Here is a 17539-nt window from a genome sequence, read left to right as displayed (position 1 = left end):
GATCCGGGACAGCAGTGAGGGAACAACCTGAGCGGCAGTGGGTGTGTGAGCGGAACATCAGGGGACGCCGGAGTAAAGGAGGTGGACGCAACCTCAAGGTCTATTCCGCTGGTGTGGGTCCGGTGTGTGCTTGACCTAAGAGTGGGAGCCCGGAGAAGAGGAGTATCTAGGGCATATCCCCACCAGAGGGCGCGTTTGGGCAGGTTGTCCCCAGCTCCCCAGAAAGTGCCGGAATCTGCTGACCGGAATAACCTTTGTGAATAAATGTCGGTTTTATTGCATCTCAACTTTTGCCTGAACACTCTTTGTACCGCACCCGGCGAGGACGCCGTCACATCTGGTCTCACCGAGCCAGCCTCTAACATTAAAGGAGTGGTGGAGCCAGGGGTCTGCCTCGGAACCATGGCCACGACTACACAGCCAAAGGCACCCCTGGCTCATCACTTCAGAGAGACCGAAGCCAGGAAGTAGGGGGATTATATAGGGAAAAAACAGTAGGAGGGGGAAAACAGTGGGATTGGACAAACACAAGGGGGACGGATTCGGGCATGGGAGATGGATTTAACCCTTTATATACGGGGCTCAGCAGTCAGGGTGCATTCAGTGTAGCCCCCTGACATGCCCCACAGACTGCTGAGACCCCACCACCGTATCGAGTGTCCCATGCCCGAACAAAACACACAAATGTAGTAAACCAAAAATGAACTTTATTGGAGAGATAACCAAATATGTACAAACTCTCATCTTTTGTTGGGTTGGGGTCGGTCACAGCTTTTGAAATAACAGGTATAATTAACCAACCAAATATACCATGTCAACGAGGCGTAATGCCAGGCCGGACTCCCGGCGCAATCAGCCTTCGCTTAACATCCACCATTTTCGACCACTGACCGCCACGGAGGAGCAAAAGTCACTAGACTGCGCTCCGACCCCCACCCATGATAGATAGCACGACCCCGTCCTGAGGGCCCAATAAAATTGTATACTGGAGGCTTCGTCCGTTGCACCGCTCCCTGACCAACTCAAAATATAAGAATGGCCCAACCGCCGCACTACCAAACGGGCAAAGTATCAGCAATAGAATTACAAAACCGAGAACATGACGGGTGCGAAAACAGATGCGAAAACAGATGTTAGGGTCAAGCATCTAAGCACTAATGCTTTAAATGACTGAATTACCAGGAGTGAATACAAAAATGTTATGGCAATAACTACGCACATGTGGGGCAAGGGTGTACATGAGGCGGCAAAACTGGGCGGACAAGAGAAAATCATCCAAGAAAGGGGTTGAAAACAACTCAGAAAATGATGGCAGAAAGGTGACCTTGTAAAATACGAAAAATCAACTTGGTGTCAGGAAAAGAAAACAGGATCCCGCCAATTGCAATTCAACGTACAGCATTTGAAGGAACACGGTGAAAAACCGAATCCGGTTATGGATTGGAGCAAACGAAGGTTCCCTAGGAAGGATAAAAGATGAAACTTAAAACAAAAGTGAAGCCAAATTACCGCTGAGCAGCTACTCCTTTATTGGGTATCGGTCAAGCCATGTCGCCATCATACGGCTCACTGGCATCACTATCTGGCATGTGGAGTGGCGTTGCTGGCAGTTTTGCAGATGATTGGGGGCACTGGGCTGATGCGTGCGGTCCGCCACAAGCGGAGCACTCGTGCTTAAACTTACAAAGGCCAAAGAACCGGCAGTGGCCTGCATTGAATAACCAACACGTGCCAGGTCTACGAACGGCCACTGGGCCGAAGCCGGCAGAGGTGCTATGAGGCACAGAATGAAAGGAGTTATAATCCTTCTGGGCCAACATTAAACGCAGCCAGGTGTCCGTGGCTTTAACTCCCCAGCCCAACTGGGGTTGAAGGGCTAAACGACGATGAAAATCCTCATCGTAGCGCCACCAGGCTGATCCCCCATGAGCTTTATAAGAATTATATATGGTGTCGAGATATATAAACATCTCGGAACAGCGCTCAGGGTGCTTTTGTCCCATGACACATCCCATAACAAAAAATGCCTGAAGCCAATTGTTAATGGACTTCGCCACTTTGGGCGTCCCCGCAAAAGGACGATCAGATGGACACCGCTCCTTATCGATTGTATGCTGATCGGTCGAAACTAAAGACCATATATCAACATAATCGTTCGCCCAAATTTTCCGGACGGTCTCCTCAGTCAAGTGGGATCCCAAAGGAGTAACGCCGCAAAAGAAAGCGTCCCTATGAATATCGGAGCGAGGCGGAGGGTTAGATTGTATAAGAGGGTGACCAGGAGATGAAGGCCCAACTAGAATATTCCCCCCCGCCGCAGGCTGCAAATTATCTAAAAGTGTTTTAATAGCCGCTGCCATACCCGCCCTATCCCCCCCGGCCCCCGAGTATCGATACTCACCAGCATCCGGGAGGGGGGCGTCAGAAGGCTCCTGTGCAGGATCAACAAATGCCACAGGCTGCCGACGTGCTGAGGGAATAACAATCTCCCCCTGAGAAGGTTGGTAACGACGGCGGTGATGCCCATGGGGCACGACTGAGGAATCCGGTGTAGTGGAAGTAGAACGCCACCCCAATGAACGAGAATGGCGGCTCCTCCAAGAGGATTGGGAACGACGGGCGGAATGGCAGCTACGTCTGCCACGTGATCCAACAGAGCGTCCGTGCCGGCGAGGGGTGCGAGGGGGTGACGGCGAGGAAAGCGAGGAGGAGCGGTTACCGCGCCCACGGTGGCTACTACCGAGGGCCGGTGTTCCAGCAATCACCTGCGTTGGACCAGCAAGATATGGTGGTTGACAGACTGGGGCAGGTGCACCTGGGGCAGATGGGGCTTGTGGGGTGGGGGCAGGCACTGCAGGGTGCACACCTGCAGCCTCCTACTGTAATGGCGGCAAGGCCAGCAGTGGGGTTTGTGAAAGGGGGGTAGAAGGGCTTATTAACGCCCTAGCAGCCAGGGGTGCATCATGCTGAGGAGACAGGGGGACGTGGGGGTGCACCATGTGTGCAGACCCCTCTATAGACGAGGGGCCGCAGACATGGCGACCCTGCATTATAAGTAGTGATGGAGGATGTAGGAATGGTGGTTCGGGTAGGCAGGGGTTAACTAGTACCGGCCGTAGCTCTGCACTGACAGGGGAACAGTGCCTGCGTGCATCAGCCACGGCCGGAAGCTGAGAGGGGGTGAGGGGCTGGGAGGGGATGAGGGGGGAGGAATCCACATGCATTGGTGTTGCAGGGGGGTTAACAGCTCCCGACTGCAGACCCACGCAGCCAGGATGGTAGTCCCGACGGTGCACAGCCGCTGCAGTCGGGAGCTGGGTGGAAGTGGGCTGTACTGGTCGCGAGGCGCGCGCACGAGAAGCGTGCACGCCCCGCGATGCCATAGCTCCCGACCGCGGATACACGCGGCCAGGGGGGGGGGTCCCGGCTCACAGCCGCCGCGGCCGGGAGCCGGGCTGAAGTGTCAGGCACTAGGCGCGAGGCGCGCGCACGAGAAGCGCGCACGCCTCGCGATGCCATAGCTCCCGACCGCGGATACACGCGGCCAGGGGGGGAGTCTCGGCTCACAGCCGCCGCGGCCGAGAGCCGGGCTGAAGTGTCAGGTAGTAGGCGCGAGGCGCGCGCACAAGAAGTGCGCACGCCCCGCGATGCCATAGCTCCCGACCGCGGATACACGCGGCCAGGGGGGAAGTCCCGGCTCACAGCCGCCGCGGCCGGGAGCCGGGCTGAAGTGTCAGGAACTAGGCGCGAGGCGCGCGCACGAGAAGTGCGCACGCCCAACGACTTCCCAGCTACCGACCGCAGGTCCACGCTGCCAGAGGGACAGTACTGGCGTGTAGCCACTGCGGTCGGGAACCGAGGTGGGTTTTGGGGGGCTAATCGCGAGGCGCGCGCACGAGAAGTGCGCACGCCCCGCGACATTATCGGTGTAGGACTCAGGCGCTCCGGCGGACGGGTACGCCGAGCGGACCGCCTGCCGCCGGAGATCGCCGCCTGAGCATCAGGAGGGACGGGACCTGGCACATCTAAGATAGTGGTAAGCCAGGCATCACCATCCCTCCTGATTCTGTCCCTTACGGCAGCAGCCAAATTGTCGGCCATCTCTCACCAGCAGCGCAAGTGTGTCCGGGTATCCAGCAGCACAGCAGCGTCCGGGTCTCAGGCTGAGGAGAGACCGAAGCCAGGAAGTAGGGGGATTATATAGGGAAAAAACAGTAGGAGGGGGAAAAAAGTGGGATTGGACAAACACAAGGGGGACGGATTCGGGCATGGGAGATGGATTTAACCCTTTATATACGGGGCTCAGCAGTCAGGGTGCATTCAGTGTAGCCCCCTGACATGCCCCACACATTCATACATTATATCGCAAACCTATGCCATAATGCTTTGTTCAGTTTAAAACCTAATAATGGAATACAAGGCAACAGAGTCCAAAGCTCGGTATTGCAGTAAGAGCCTTTATATGTCACAGATAACCACTTCACATGATGAACTGGAACACTTTGACCTTCTGCTATAATAATCAAGCATGCCATTTACTCTGATTGATCTGCTTTGAAATCTTCCTTTTATCTTGCAGCTTGATCTGTATTTCAGATCCATTAATCGATATTAGGAGACTTTTTTTTTCTATACTTTCATCCTAAACTATTTTACATGAATCCTTCTTGAGCGCAACATTATTCTAGACGGAAGTGAACAGTACCACTGCATTTGGAGCCACCATAATGGCTTACAGACCTTTTAAATCCCAAATCATTGATTCTTCTCCCTCCAACTACAGATAACATCAGAACCTTTATTATTCATGCCATAAATTAATATATGATCATGTGCCGCCCCCACGTCAGCAGTCGGGCTGACTCGGATCCAGATCCGCAGTGGCTCGAGGGGTCTCCCAACCCAGGGGGCGCGCGGACACTCAAATAAAAAAGGGACATATGTACGGCGATTGCTGTAAATACTTCGTGATGCCACCCATGGTGTGTGGCAATATGGAGTACCACCGCTGCTCTTGGGAGGCACTCGGGGCGATGGAATGGCAGCTGGATGTTAACCCCCTCCGTGGGTAGGGGTGGTTGCCCCAGGGCTCAGTGTAATGGATTGGGAGTGACGGGTGCAGTCCACGACTTGGACCAGGTGGTGCAGGAGTACTCACGATATAAGGCAATAACTAACACAAGTCCAGGAATTATCCAAGTTGCTGGTAACTAGTGCCCGCAGATGCTGTCAGGACAGGCCCCTCACCCAGGTGTGTAATACAGGTGCTTTTCTCCTGCCTGATGTCTGTGTCTGCTCCGTGCACGGCTCCGAACCAGGTCCCTACAGTCGGCACTGGCGGGCCACTACCCTGTCCCGGTCCACTTCGGTTCCCCACAAGCGGCTGACCTATTCCTGAGGCCCTTACTGCCCCTCTCCCCAAGCTCCACACCAGAGCTCCTTCCAGACTCCACACCTCCTGCAGACTGCTCACTGTAAAACTGGAAACTCCCTATATAGTTCCCTCCCAGACACTTCAGACCTCTCTGCTCCGCCCACTGGTGTTGTGTGTCACTGTGTTGGAAACTCCCCAAGGGAGCATGAGATCTGCACCAAAAAGATTGATGCAGACCTCTGTGACACCCTGGTTTTTTCAGGGTGTCATAATTAGGCAAGTGGTCATAACGTCAGGATTTTATTGTCCATCTGCGGATTGAACGCTAGTGGCTACTATTCACTTTGAAAATTAGTGCTGTATTTCCATTCCTTACCACTGGAGGCTGCTATTGTGTTTCCGCAATTGCTAAGATGGTCCATGTTGAACCTGTGGAAGCCATCTTGTTTCCTGTTTGGGCCCAAACCCAATGACTGCCAGCTTCTCTCCGTCTTCGGATGAATAAGTTAATAGGAAGACACAGCTGCGGCTGCCTCTCACTTCCTGTTGATCACTCCTGCTTTCGAAGCCGAGGAGAAATATGCCAGCAGAGATTAGGCTCTGGGCTTTCGTGGCGGCACCACCTCACATAAGCCCAGAGAACACGAGCCCCAACCCCACAGCAATGGCGTCGGCATTGGAGGCGAGTTAAGGTTTTTTTATTTTAATTGGGGTAAACATGTGGAATCAGAAGGGGTTGTCTTAGCAGTGGAAAATCCCTTTAAATCATTGCTGGAGTATTGTGTCTAGCCTTCAGTCTAGTTCCAGTCTCCAGCGCCTGAGAATGATTTTACCCAGACTGTTCCGACTCAGGGGCGTAACGATCGCAGTCGTAGAGGTCGCTACTGCAACCGGAGGTGGAGGGGGCCTGCCAACCCCAATACCTAATTCAGCTGGATGTGCGTCCACCAGAATGGAGGACATTTACCGGGAAGGGGCCTAGAGGATGGGAGACATAAATATACACTAGGAAGGGGGTTATATTTACCATGAAAGGGCTCTGGATGGGGTCATATATACCAGGATGGGAGATATATTTACCATGAGGGGACCCCAGATGGGGATAGATATCTATGTGTGTGTATATATATATATATATATTATACATAAAGAGAGAGAGAGAGAGAGAGATGATATACATACACAAATACATGTATATATACACACCAAGATGGGAAACATAACCAAAAAAGGCCCAAGGATGGAGGACATTACTCCATAAACAAGGTGGAGGGGGGGGGGGCAACACATATATTTGTGGGGTTTAGAATGCTACAAGGGCACATACACCTGATCAACATGCAGTGAAGAGTGACTGCCTAGGTCCACATTTTTCATCGGGGCCTATCGGACTCTAGTTACGCTACTGTTCTGACTCCTGTCCGAATTGTTCCTACAATACCTATTACTATTTCCAAGAACTTCACTACCTTTTGCTGCTCCCTGCCCGTGCTCCTCCAGCCATTTGATTCCAGCCATGCTCCACCAGTATCGTAAGACGTATACACTATGTATTCTCGATAATACACCCTACATGCCATGCCCTGGAGAACATCATGTAGATCCCACAACACTTTTACAAAAGGATCTCATTTCTCAATATTTGACCTTCTGGGGGGGGGTTTTGATGAATGTATTAAGTTAATGAACAAGGAATCTGAATGTACTATTCATCAAAGCAACATTGACTAGGGAAGACAACATGGAAAATATGCATGCAATGCACTATTCTGATTTGCAGGAAGGGTAAATCACCAGCTTTTAGCTCGCAGCAGATGGTAAGTAATGGAGCAAATATCAGATAATGTTGGATTTTAAGGCTGAAAATGAACAAGACTGGCAGCCTGAACGCTGCTTACTGCGGAGGTTTATAAATACCCATTGACTTCATCTACTTTACAATTCTTTCTGGACCCCCCTAAAAAGTACCGTGTCGCGGGCGGGGAGGAGGGTGTCAGCACACCGCGCTCACCCCTTCTGCTCGGGTCCGGCAGTTGCTCCTGGTGGCTCGAGCTGCGGGCCGGATCCCGGGGTGTCTCGAGCGACACTCCTCGCCCGTGAGTGAAAGGGGGGTGTTTGTTGGGATTATAGTTCGTGACGCCACCCACGGTTGTGGTGATGGCACCACCGCTGCTTTGGATGGGGAGCCCGGGGATGGTGATGGGAGCAGCCAGGTGTTGTGTTGCCCCTCCGTGGGTAGGGGTTGGTGATCCCGGGGCCTGGTGAAGAGATGTGAAGTGTAGGGCCTGGAGGGCGCAGGGACGCGGGGGCAGCGCTGTGCCTTGCGGCACTGTGGTACTCACTCAGCCTGAGACACGGACACAGTTTGTACGGTAAACCAACGGCTGGTAGGACGGTCCCACAGACGGTTGCACCTGCACTCCCGGTAGTTAACGGTGTTGTCACTCTTCCCTGCACCTTGTGTTCTGATGGTGGTAGCGGTGGATTCCCTCCGGTTACCCGCTCCCCGACTGCAATCTGGGCCGGAGGAGCTCTACACTTTGCCCGCAGGCGCTGGCCCTGGGGAAACTGGTGCCTTGGCGGTGGCTCCCCGGTAATGGTCGGGCTGTTGCCGTCAATCGGGACTTTGTTGCTGGGAGATCTACGTCCCCTTCACTAACGGATTTAGCAGATCTGACGACTCCTAGCCTTGCCGGGGTCCGAGAGGCCCCTGCCCTGGTGCTGACTGTTCTTCGGAACACTGCTCCAGACCACCGGGCACACAGCCAACGGGGTCCTTCCAGGAACTTCCGAACCGTCCCACTCCGGACAGTCACCGTCGTTGTCAACCTTGCTGGTTCCGTCCGGACACACAGTCACGGACCTTCAGGCTTTTCTGTCACTTTCTACTTTCTCCTTTCTACTTTCACTTCTGGTTGTTCACTGTAGCCCTTCACTGGACTTCACTCTTGCCCTGCCTGGGCTTAACTCTCTACTCAAGCTCGTCCCTGAGCTGACTGCCTGGTAACTTCCTGCCTCCAGATCTGTGAGCTCCTTGGTGGGCGGAGCCAACCGCCTGGCCCACCCCCTGGTGTGCATCAACAGACTGCTGGAGGAGGGCAACAAGGGTTTGTGTTTTGACTGTGGTGTTCCTACCTGGGATGTGGGGTGTGGTGGTTGTGTTCTGTGTCCCCTGGCTTGCCCAGGGCGACACATTCCCCCTTAGCAAAATGCAGACCGTCCGCGGGCTGCCGTCCTACACCGGTTTTATTTTTCTGTGAAAAAGGGGATAACAGGTTAAACATAACATACATGACATTTTAATAAACTCTTCCCAAGACGGGAGGCACATTTTACTTTAAACGTTACAACGGTGTACGGTCACGGTTTCCGCTCTCTCCCACCCAAGCAACCTGGCCCTGATGCTGCCCCTAAAGCCCAGGCAGCACCCCTTGACCCACAGTCCAGCACAAGTCACCCGAGCGGGATCTGTCCTTCCCTCCAGAGGGTAGCCACCGGTCCCTTTGGTGGCTGGGCCCTGGCCTGCTCTGCTCAGGGCCCTCCCTCCAACCTGCCTCTCCGGAGGCGGCACTGCGGAAACGGTAACGGTACCCAACATATTTACAAGCCACTAACGTTTGTGGTTGCCCTGCAGAGTTCACGGGCTTGTCCATGGCAGTTCCCATGCAATTTTAAACTTAAATGGTCCCCACGGGGACAACTGTGCCGGCTCTGGCCGGTTGCAAATCACTCAAAATCAGGTGAACACTCGGTAATCATTTTTCATTTTTGGCAAAACTTTTCAACTTTTTCAAACAAACAGGTGGTCCCAACGGGGACGGTGCTGCGGGCCTCCATTGCCCTTTTGCGGCTCAGCAGTCCATTCTCACTCGTGGGGCTCTAGTGCCACCTTCACATGGTGCACCGCTCTGGACCCCAATGGTAGCTCGCTGCAGGCGATCTTCTTCCATATTCATGCGGGCATGCACATCCGCTCTACACCCCTCTCGGGCATCGATCTTCCTGCGCAGCTGATGTTGCCGCCGCTCCCAGCCGGGAGTACTTTCTGTTTGCTCCGGTTCAGCGTGTGCGGGGGACGGACCCAGCCAGAGTCCCTCCGTGTCGGCTACGACCGGCACCTTCAGTAATGAGGGACCCCGCTGTGACATGGCCTCCTCTGCCTCCTGGCAGCTGCATCCCCGCCGTGCCTCCGGTGCATCTTTGCTGACGGGCTCAGCCTTTGGCTTCTTCCATAGAAGCGGTTCAGGGTGGTCATGAGCTTCTGCTGCAGGTCGGTCCGCCGGGGCGGATTGGCAGGGTACCGCTACCGGTGGTGGTGGTAGCGGGCCTAGTGGCGGGGCAGCAGCAGCTAACGCGGGTAGCGGGAGAGGCAGCAGGGTGAACGGGTGTAGGCCGGGCCCCTCAGCCGCAGCGGCCGATCCCTCGGGAATACAGGGACGTGGGTCTCTTACCCGTTCCTCCAAATCTTTCTCCACCTCGCATCTCCGCATAGCAGCCACCGCTTCCACCATGTCGGCCTCCCACTCCTCCAGGAGGAGCTGCATGCGGACCTGCAGACGGCTGCTTAGCTGGGCGGTCCGGACTTCCACCCACGCCGCCATGCCGGGCGCGGGGACCACGGTGTTGTTGGTCGGACTCAGCATCTTTAGCAGCGGCCTCTTCCAGGAACCAGTTAATGGCCGCAGGGTCCTGGCGTCCCTGCTTCCACAGCCGCGCTCACATGCGGCCAGCCGCCATCGCGTCCCCCTTAGCTCTTTCCGGCCCCTCCTCTCTCGGGGCGGGGTCTTGGCCTTCGCGCCTCTACTGCTCGAGAAGACGCTCGAGCGGGAACTTTTCGCGCCAAAGATGGCGGCTTCTGAAATTTTTCTGCCGGATACCTCCGGCTGTAACAAGGCGCACCTCTACCTGACGGCAGAGCGGTAAGATCCTGTTCACAGCGCCAAGTTGTCGCGGGCGGGGAGGAGGGTGTCAGCACACCGCGCTCACCCCTTCTGCTCGGGTCCGGCAGTTGCTCCTGGTGGCTCGAGCTGCGGGCCGGATCCCAGGGTGTCTCGAGCGACACTCCTCGCCCGTGAGTGAAAGGGGGGTGTTTGTTGGGATTATAGTTCGTGACGCCACCCACGGTTGTGGTGATGGCACCACCGCTGCTTTGGATGGGGAGCCCGGGGATGGTGATGGTAGCAGCCAGGTGTTGTGTTGCCCCTCCGTGGGTAGGGGTTGGTGATCCCGGGGCCTGGTGAAGAGATGTGAAGTGTAGGGCCTGGAGGGCGCAGGGACGCGGGGGCAGCGCTGTGCCTTGCGGCACTGTGGTACTCACTCAGCCTGAGACACGGACACAGTTTGTACGGTAAACCAACGGCTGGTAGGACGGTCCCACAGACGGTTGCACCTGCACTCCCGGTAGTTAACGGTGTTGTCACTCTTCCCTGCACCTTGTGTTCTGATGGTGGTAGCGGTGGATTCCCTCCGGTTACCCGCTCCCCGACTGCAATCTGGGCCGGAGGAGCTCTACACTTTGCCCGCAGGCGCTGGCCCTGGGGAAACTGGTGCCTTGGCGGTGGCGGTGTCTCCCCGGTAATGGTCGGGCTGTTGCCGTCAATCAGGACTTTGTTGCTGGGAGATCTACGTCCCCTTCACTAACGGATTTAGCAGATCTGACGACTCCTAGCCTTGCCGGGGTCCGAGAGGCCCCTGCCCTGGTGCTGACTGTCCTTCGGAACACTGCTCCAGACCACCGGGCACACAGCCAACGGGGTCCTTCCAGGAACTTCCGAACCGTCCCACTCCGGACAGTCACCGTCGTTGTCAACCTTGCTGGTTCCGTCCGGACACACAGTCACGGACCTTCAGGCTTTTCTGTCACTTTCTACTTTCTCCTTTCTACTTTCACTTCTGGTTGTTCACTGTAGCCCTTCACTGGACTTCACTCTTGCCCTGCCTGGGCTTAACTCTCTACTCAAGCTCGTCCCTGAGCTGACTGCCTGGTAACTTCCTGCCTCCAGATCTGTGAGCTCCTTGGTGGGCGGAGCCAACCGCCTGGCCCACCCCCTGGTGTGCATCAACAGACTGCTGGAGGAGGGCAACAAGGGTTTGTGTTTTGACTGTGGTGTTCCTACCTGGGATGTGGGGTGTGGTGGTTGTGTTCTGTGTCCCCTGGCTTGCCCAGGGCGACACATTCGCATATATAGGGTTAAACAATTCTGCAGATTTCCATTTCCATATGGCTTTCCTAAATTCCTGATATAAAGATAACATTAGCTAAGCCAATAACTTCATGCTGCCATAGCGTTATCTTATTAACATTTCGGGTGTGTTTAGCTTGGTCTTGACATTACTTGTTCTCGTGAAACCATGGCTTGATTCATGATTACATCTCTTCCTTACAGGAAATTCCACCCTCCTTGCATCTGCAACTCCCATCCTGCATAAACTTCTGTTTGCAGCAGCCAAAAAGGTAAATCCATTGAAACTGTACAATAGCAAGAACTGGCCAAAATTAGCTCAGTATATCAGTAATTCATTATACAGTCTATACATTTCCACTAGGGCTAAAGAATTGATCTTAAGGCCACAGCTTAAAAACTCATTCACTAAAGAGGCCGGATTTCCCAGGGTGCAGTTAGCAAGGTGCTTTTGATTTTTAGAATATGAGCGCAACTGAAAGAGGCGTCATTCTCCTTCGCAAAGCAGACTCTGTGTGCTTAGCTGACTTCGAGCAAGGTGCACACCATTAACTTGCTGTTTCGGGCCAGTGTCCATCATCTCTGCTAAAGGGTGCTTTACACGAGACGATCTATCGTGCGATAGATCGTCGGGGTCACGGTTTTTGTGACGCACATCCGGCATCGCTGTGTGACACCTCCAAGCGACACAGTATCGCTCACAAATCGTGAGTCGTGTACTCGTCGCTCGGTTTCATAATCTCGTTTAATTAAAATGGCGCCGGTTGCTCATCTTTTCGGGGTAGCACACGCCACTCCGTGTGACACCCCGGGAACGATGAACAGCAGCTTACCTCCGTCCTGCAGCACCCGCCGGCAATGTGGAAGGAAGGTGGTGGGCGGGATGTTTACATCCCGCTCATCTCCGCCCCTCCGCTTCTATTGGCCGGCCGCTGTTTGACGTCGCTGTGACGGCGAACGTCCCTCCCCCTTCAGGAAGAGGATGTTCGCCGCCCACAGCGAAGTCGCACAGCAGGTAAGTGCGTGTGACGGGGGTTAACAACTTTGTGCGCCACAGGCAACTAATTGCCCGTGACGTACAAACGACGGGGGCGGGTATGATCGATCGTAAAATTGCAAAAAAGCCCCCTCTTTCCCCCCTTTATTAACCCCCCAACACAAAGCTCCGGCGTAATCCACCGAGGTCCCACGATGCTTGCATCCAGCCGCGTCTGACACACTGTACAGAATGCAGCCTCGTAACGAACCTGCAGAGGTAACCACAGGTCATTTCTCACGGTCGGTAATGTGAACACACTACCGCCGGGAGAAATGCAGTCACAGGGACTCTATCTATCGATTGATAGAGGACAGATCAGTCTATTGATTATATCCATCTATCTAGCCTTCTATCTATCCCTCTATCATCTATCTATCTATCCCTCTATCATCTATATATCTATCTATCTATCCATTATCTATCTGTTTCTCTATCTATATCAGAAGGAAATAACCTATTTTTTTTCCTTTTTTCAAAGTGCTTTATTGCATTAAAACACATGTACCAACCTGTGGAAAAACCGCACCAAAATGCAATAAAAACGCATGCGGATTTTGGTGCGGATTTTTTTTTGCGTTTTTTTTCCACGGGTGCGGTAATCTTTCAGTGCCTGCAGAATTTTCTCAAAAAAATTCCTATTTCCAGTGCACACAGGGCCTAAGACGTTAACGTGCTGACAAAGTGTAAAGTGACTTGCTGAGTAAAAGGAGTATGGTTACCAGGTGCAAGTGCTCACTGGACCGAGAACCGACGGGGTACAGAGCCCTAGTTCAGGAAGACGCTTCAGGCTCACCTGATAACAATCTGCCCGGTGAGGGGCCCATCAAGGACCTTACCGACGTAAGTGTCCGGGGCACAGCAGCAGAGAGGGAACCTGGGAACGGGGACAGAGGTCCAACCCAAGAGAGGTTCAAGCTCCCTGCCGTATGGGCCAGGACGGAGACAACAGGAGGAGACCCCAATACGGTCCAGGCCACGGGGACCCACAAACTACAAATGGGTGCATGGAAGTAAAGCTCACCAGTTTACTACACCGGCACTAGAAAAAAGGGAATACCGGATTGGTAAAGACCAGCACCAGCCGGGTTTGCAGCATCTCCAAACCAGTGAGTAAAAGCACAAGTTAAACCGCAGCCCCTGTGTTGTCTGAATTCTTCCTTCCTAATTGTTTTTCTGCATCTATGTACTACAACCACTATCATCCTCCCCTGGGGCCTAGCTCTACTTACTGAGAGCCATCACATCTAAGCTGCTTAAAATACCACCAGCCCCAACAGTGACAGACTTTGCAACGGTGGCTTTCCCCATATAGCCACATACCGCAAGTGGCGTCATGAAAAACACTATTTTTATTTGTTCCTTGTACAATACTCTCTTTTAAGCGACCCCCAGGGTCAAAGAACTGGGCAACAGCCACCCGGTGAAATATACAGTAATATACAGCCCGCAACAGAGTACCCCAAAGCCCTGGGGTGCATCAGCAGTCTCCTGCTGCCTTGCAGCTAGGGCGAGGATAGGGCACGGGAAGGATTGAACGACACAACATGGGTTGCAATCAAAGTTCTTTGCTCACTGAAGTATCACCGCCTCTGGAGTACCGGATCCCGCTGTCAAGGGCCCCAGCCGATCCCGGATAGTTCGGAGGTCAGAGCCGGCGCTTTTCTCTGTGAGTTCTTCCTTCCTGCACTCTGTGTGTGTGTGTGTGTGTGTGTGTGCATTCATGTGCGTGTGCGTGCGTCTCTGTGGCTTGAAGCCACATAGTGACCCTCTGCCTTGTATTGGCTCTGGTCCTGTCCCATATGGCAGGCAGCGCGAGTCCTTTACTGGTGCCGCTCTTTTGTCATGGCTCCTGGCTCTAGTATGCCCCGGGCACTTTGTGTGGGCCAGAAGACTTGAAATCTTCTGCCCGGTAGATTCTGCTGGTGGGACTTGAAGTACCCAGCCTAGGGTTCCACACCCTGCTTTCTGCACTCGGTCCTGAGGGAGCTATGGCGCAGCTCTCTCCTCAGCAACAGTCTTCTCTCCACACCTCACTTGTTTCCTGTCTGTCTCTTACTGTCTGAGTGTGTCGCCTTGTTCCCCCTTCTTTAGCTCCACTCCCGGTTTGCTGAACTAGTGGGAAGTAGGTTCCTCATATTGTGATGGCCACCCTCAGGTCCCTACCAGTCCCAGTGGGAGGGCAACTGACTGTTGTGTGGAATTGGTGGTTACCGGCAATGACCTCCTCCTTACCCGGGATGGACCCTGTGGCGACTGAAGCCCCAGGGGCGCCACAGCTGTGTCCGAGGATCGAGCTTGATCCCTCTCAATGTCCTCGTCTGTTCTCAACCCACTAATAGGGTTCACGCTATCTCCCATACGGTCTCTCTCTCCTCCTGCTACTCGTTACCCAATACATATGGCCTCAGCAGCAGCAGACTTTTCATACCTCCTGGCGAAGCCCAATGTCAGAGAAACACGTTTCGAGGCACGCCTGGCTCCCTTGTGTCCTTGGTTCCTTACACCATCTACATTATGTCCCCAGGTAATTTGGTATTTGTGACTTTACATGTGTTTATAGTGTAACGTATTGCTGGATGAGATTAACTTCCTTTATTAACTTGCTGCTATATCAGTATCATTGTTCCTTTTTGTGCTACACACTTTTTTGCACTTGATGACCTCTGACCTTTATGGTAGACACTGTGTGTTTTTGTACCCTTTGCCCCTGGATAGATGTATGCAACATTCTTGCTATCCTGAGCTTATGCCTTGTTCCCCTCTACCTTAAGGTCTTTTGGATTTACATGCCATGTTTTGAGGTACTCCACATAGTAGGACAAAGTTTAGTGCGACTTACTTAGGCAAATTTTTTGTGCAGGACTATCTTCCTGCCGCTAGATCACAATCTGTATTTTTGCTGCCTATGTACTCAACAATATTTGATGTAGACTGGAGACACCTGGTAGCTGGTTGTTTATTCACTTTTTGCCTCGATAGCCTCACTTCCATCTTGTCGCTATCTTTACTTTAGTCGGGTCCTTCTTGCACAGTAACATGTTTATATGCGTCAAAGGAGACTAATAAAGTTTTCAACTTTTATTATTTTGAAATCTGGTCCTTTCTCTATTTGTTCACTTTTATAGTACAATTGTTTGTACAATTAGGGACTACCTCCTCAGTTTTATATTCTGTTTGGACCTCTCTCTATGTGGAGGTATCTTTGTAGGTGCACAGCAGAGGAACTTTTCGTCCAATGTTCTTCTTGACACTAGGTCACTCTCAACTACACCATTCAGCAGGAACTGTCCCCTTTTCTTTACTTTAACCCCTCCCACAGTGGGCTAGTCCCAACATTAACTCTGTCTGCCCCTGTAGTCTGGTAGTGGGCAAACCCTTACCTTTTATATGAAAAAGATGCATGACAATAGTCACATTACACAGCAATTATCGTGATTGGTGGTTTCAGGGGTAGAAACACGACCATCACAGTCCATCCTCTTACACATGCAGTAGAATTTACAATCCACTATTCTTTGACAGCAACATTTAAAAGAATAAGTGGATCGTGACATATTTATCCTTGACATTTCAAACTTCAATATCTGGAGTCATCTGGAAAGACAAATATTGTCATTTCATCATCATCAGAGAGCTATAAAAGCAGCATGACTCATGTGTAGCTTCCAGACAGATAATTCTTCAGATGCCAAAGATGTTCCTCCTGGTGTGATATTGAACACAAAATAAGAAGACATGGTGTGGTTCCATTAAACGGAACCTGTCACCAGAATTTTCACTATTAAACTAAAAGACTCCCCTTCTGCAGCTCCTGGGCTGCATTCTAGAAAGGTTCATCTTGCTACTGGCCCCCCTTTCACACCTAAATAACTTTATAAAATATTACCTTTTGCTATGGTAATGAGGTTTGCTGTCCCGGTGGGCGGGCTGTATTTCATCCGTTATTCCCCCTCCTGCCGCTGTTCGCCGTCTCCCAGTGTTCATAGTAGCCGCCCATAATCATACGCATGCGCAGTGGCACTATCGCGGGACAGCACTGTTATTGCGCAGGCGCGAGATTATGGGCGGCTACTTGGATGATGCTGGTGATGACATTGTCATCGCCACCGTCATCCAAGTAGGCGCCCATAATCTCGGCGGTGCTCGTGATTTGAAAACAGTGCTAAGTCCCGCGATAGTGCCACTGCGCATGCGCGAGATTTCAGGAGCACTGCGGAACATGAGGGCGGAGGCCTCATCTATGTAAATGAACACTGGGGGACGGCGAACAGCGGCAGGAGGGGGAATAAGGGACGAAATACAGCCCGCCCCCGGGGCCAGCAAACCTCATTACCATAGCAAAAGGTAATATTTTATAAAGTTGTTATTTAGGTGCGAAAGGGGGGCCAGTAGCAAGATGAACCTTTATAGAATGCAGCCCAGGAGCTGCAGAAGGGGATTCTTTTAGTTTAAAATTCTGGTGACAGGTTCCCTTTACAGTAAATTGTCTGGATTTATGGAGAGTCACAAACTGAGATCGAGCAGAAGGATTGTAGGTGTAAAGTCAGTCAGTTGAGTCAGTCTTCTCAGGCTCTGTGCACACTTTAGGATTCATTCACCCGGGATCCCGAATACAATAGTGCTGTATCTCAATGGGACCATATGCATACGGCCATATAAAAAAACATCGATACATGGAGAAAAATTGTAGCACGCGCTCCCTACAATAAATACGAAGGAACCCGACGAAGCGCCCGTGAGCGCAAAGCGGCCGCCGTCGACTCTGACGCCCCCCTTCCCCCCCCCCCCCCCCGCATTCCTCCGTGCTTTTTTTTATGTCTCTTGTTTAAAAGAATAAACAAAGTTTTTTACTTGGTGAGTGCCACCTCCTTTCTTTTTCTATTCCGAACTTCTAACAAGTAACCATTGTTCAAAGCAGGCAAGCCCTTTAATGCTGTTTGGGAA

At 52.6% G+C, this 17539-nt stretch overlaps 1 protein-coding gene across 1 annotated transcript in view; it reads left to right on the top strand.

Moving 5' to 3' along the window:
• LOC142257844 (putative N-acetylated-alpha-linked acidic dipeptidase) overlaps nucleotides 1-17539 on the top strand; it is a 193230-nt gene that overhangs the window by 101450 nt on the left and 74241 nt on the right. Inside the window, exon 12 of the mRNA XM_075330092.1 lies at nucleotides 11761-11828. Within this exon, the coding sequence (XP_075186207.1) occupies nucleotides 11761-11828 (68 nt within the window). The remainder of the gene's footprint in view (nucleotides 1-11760; nucleotides 11829-17539) is intronic.

Source organism: Anomaloglossus baeobatrachus, chromosome 12 (genome assembly GCF_048569485.1).
Source record: "Anomaloglossus baeobatrachus isolate aAnoBae1 chromosome 12, aAnoBae1.hap1, whole genome shotgun sequence".
Lineage (NCBI taxonomy): Eukaryota > Metazoa > Chordata > Amphibia > Anura > Aromobatidae > Anomaloglossus > Anomaloglossus baeobatrachus.
The sequence above is the reverse complement of the archived record's forward strand: the minus strand, read 5'-3'. Positions and strand labels throughout refer to the sequence as shown.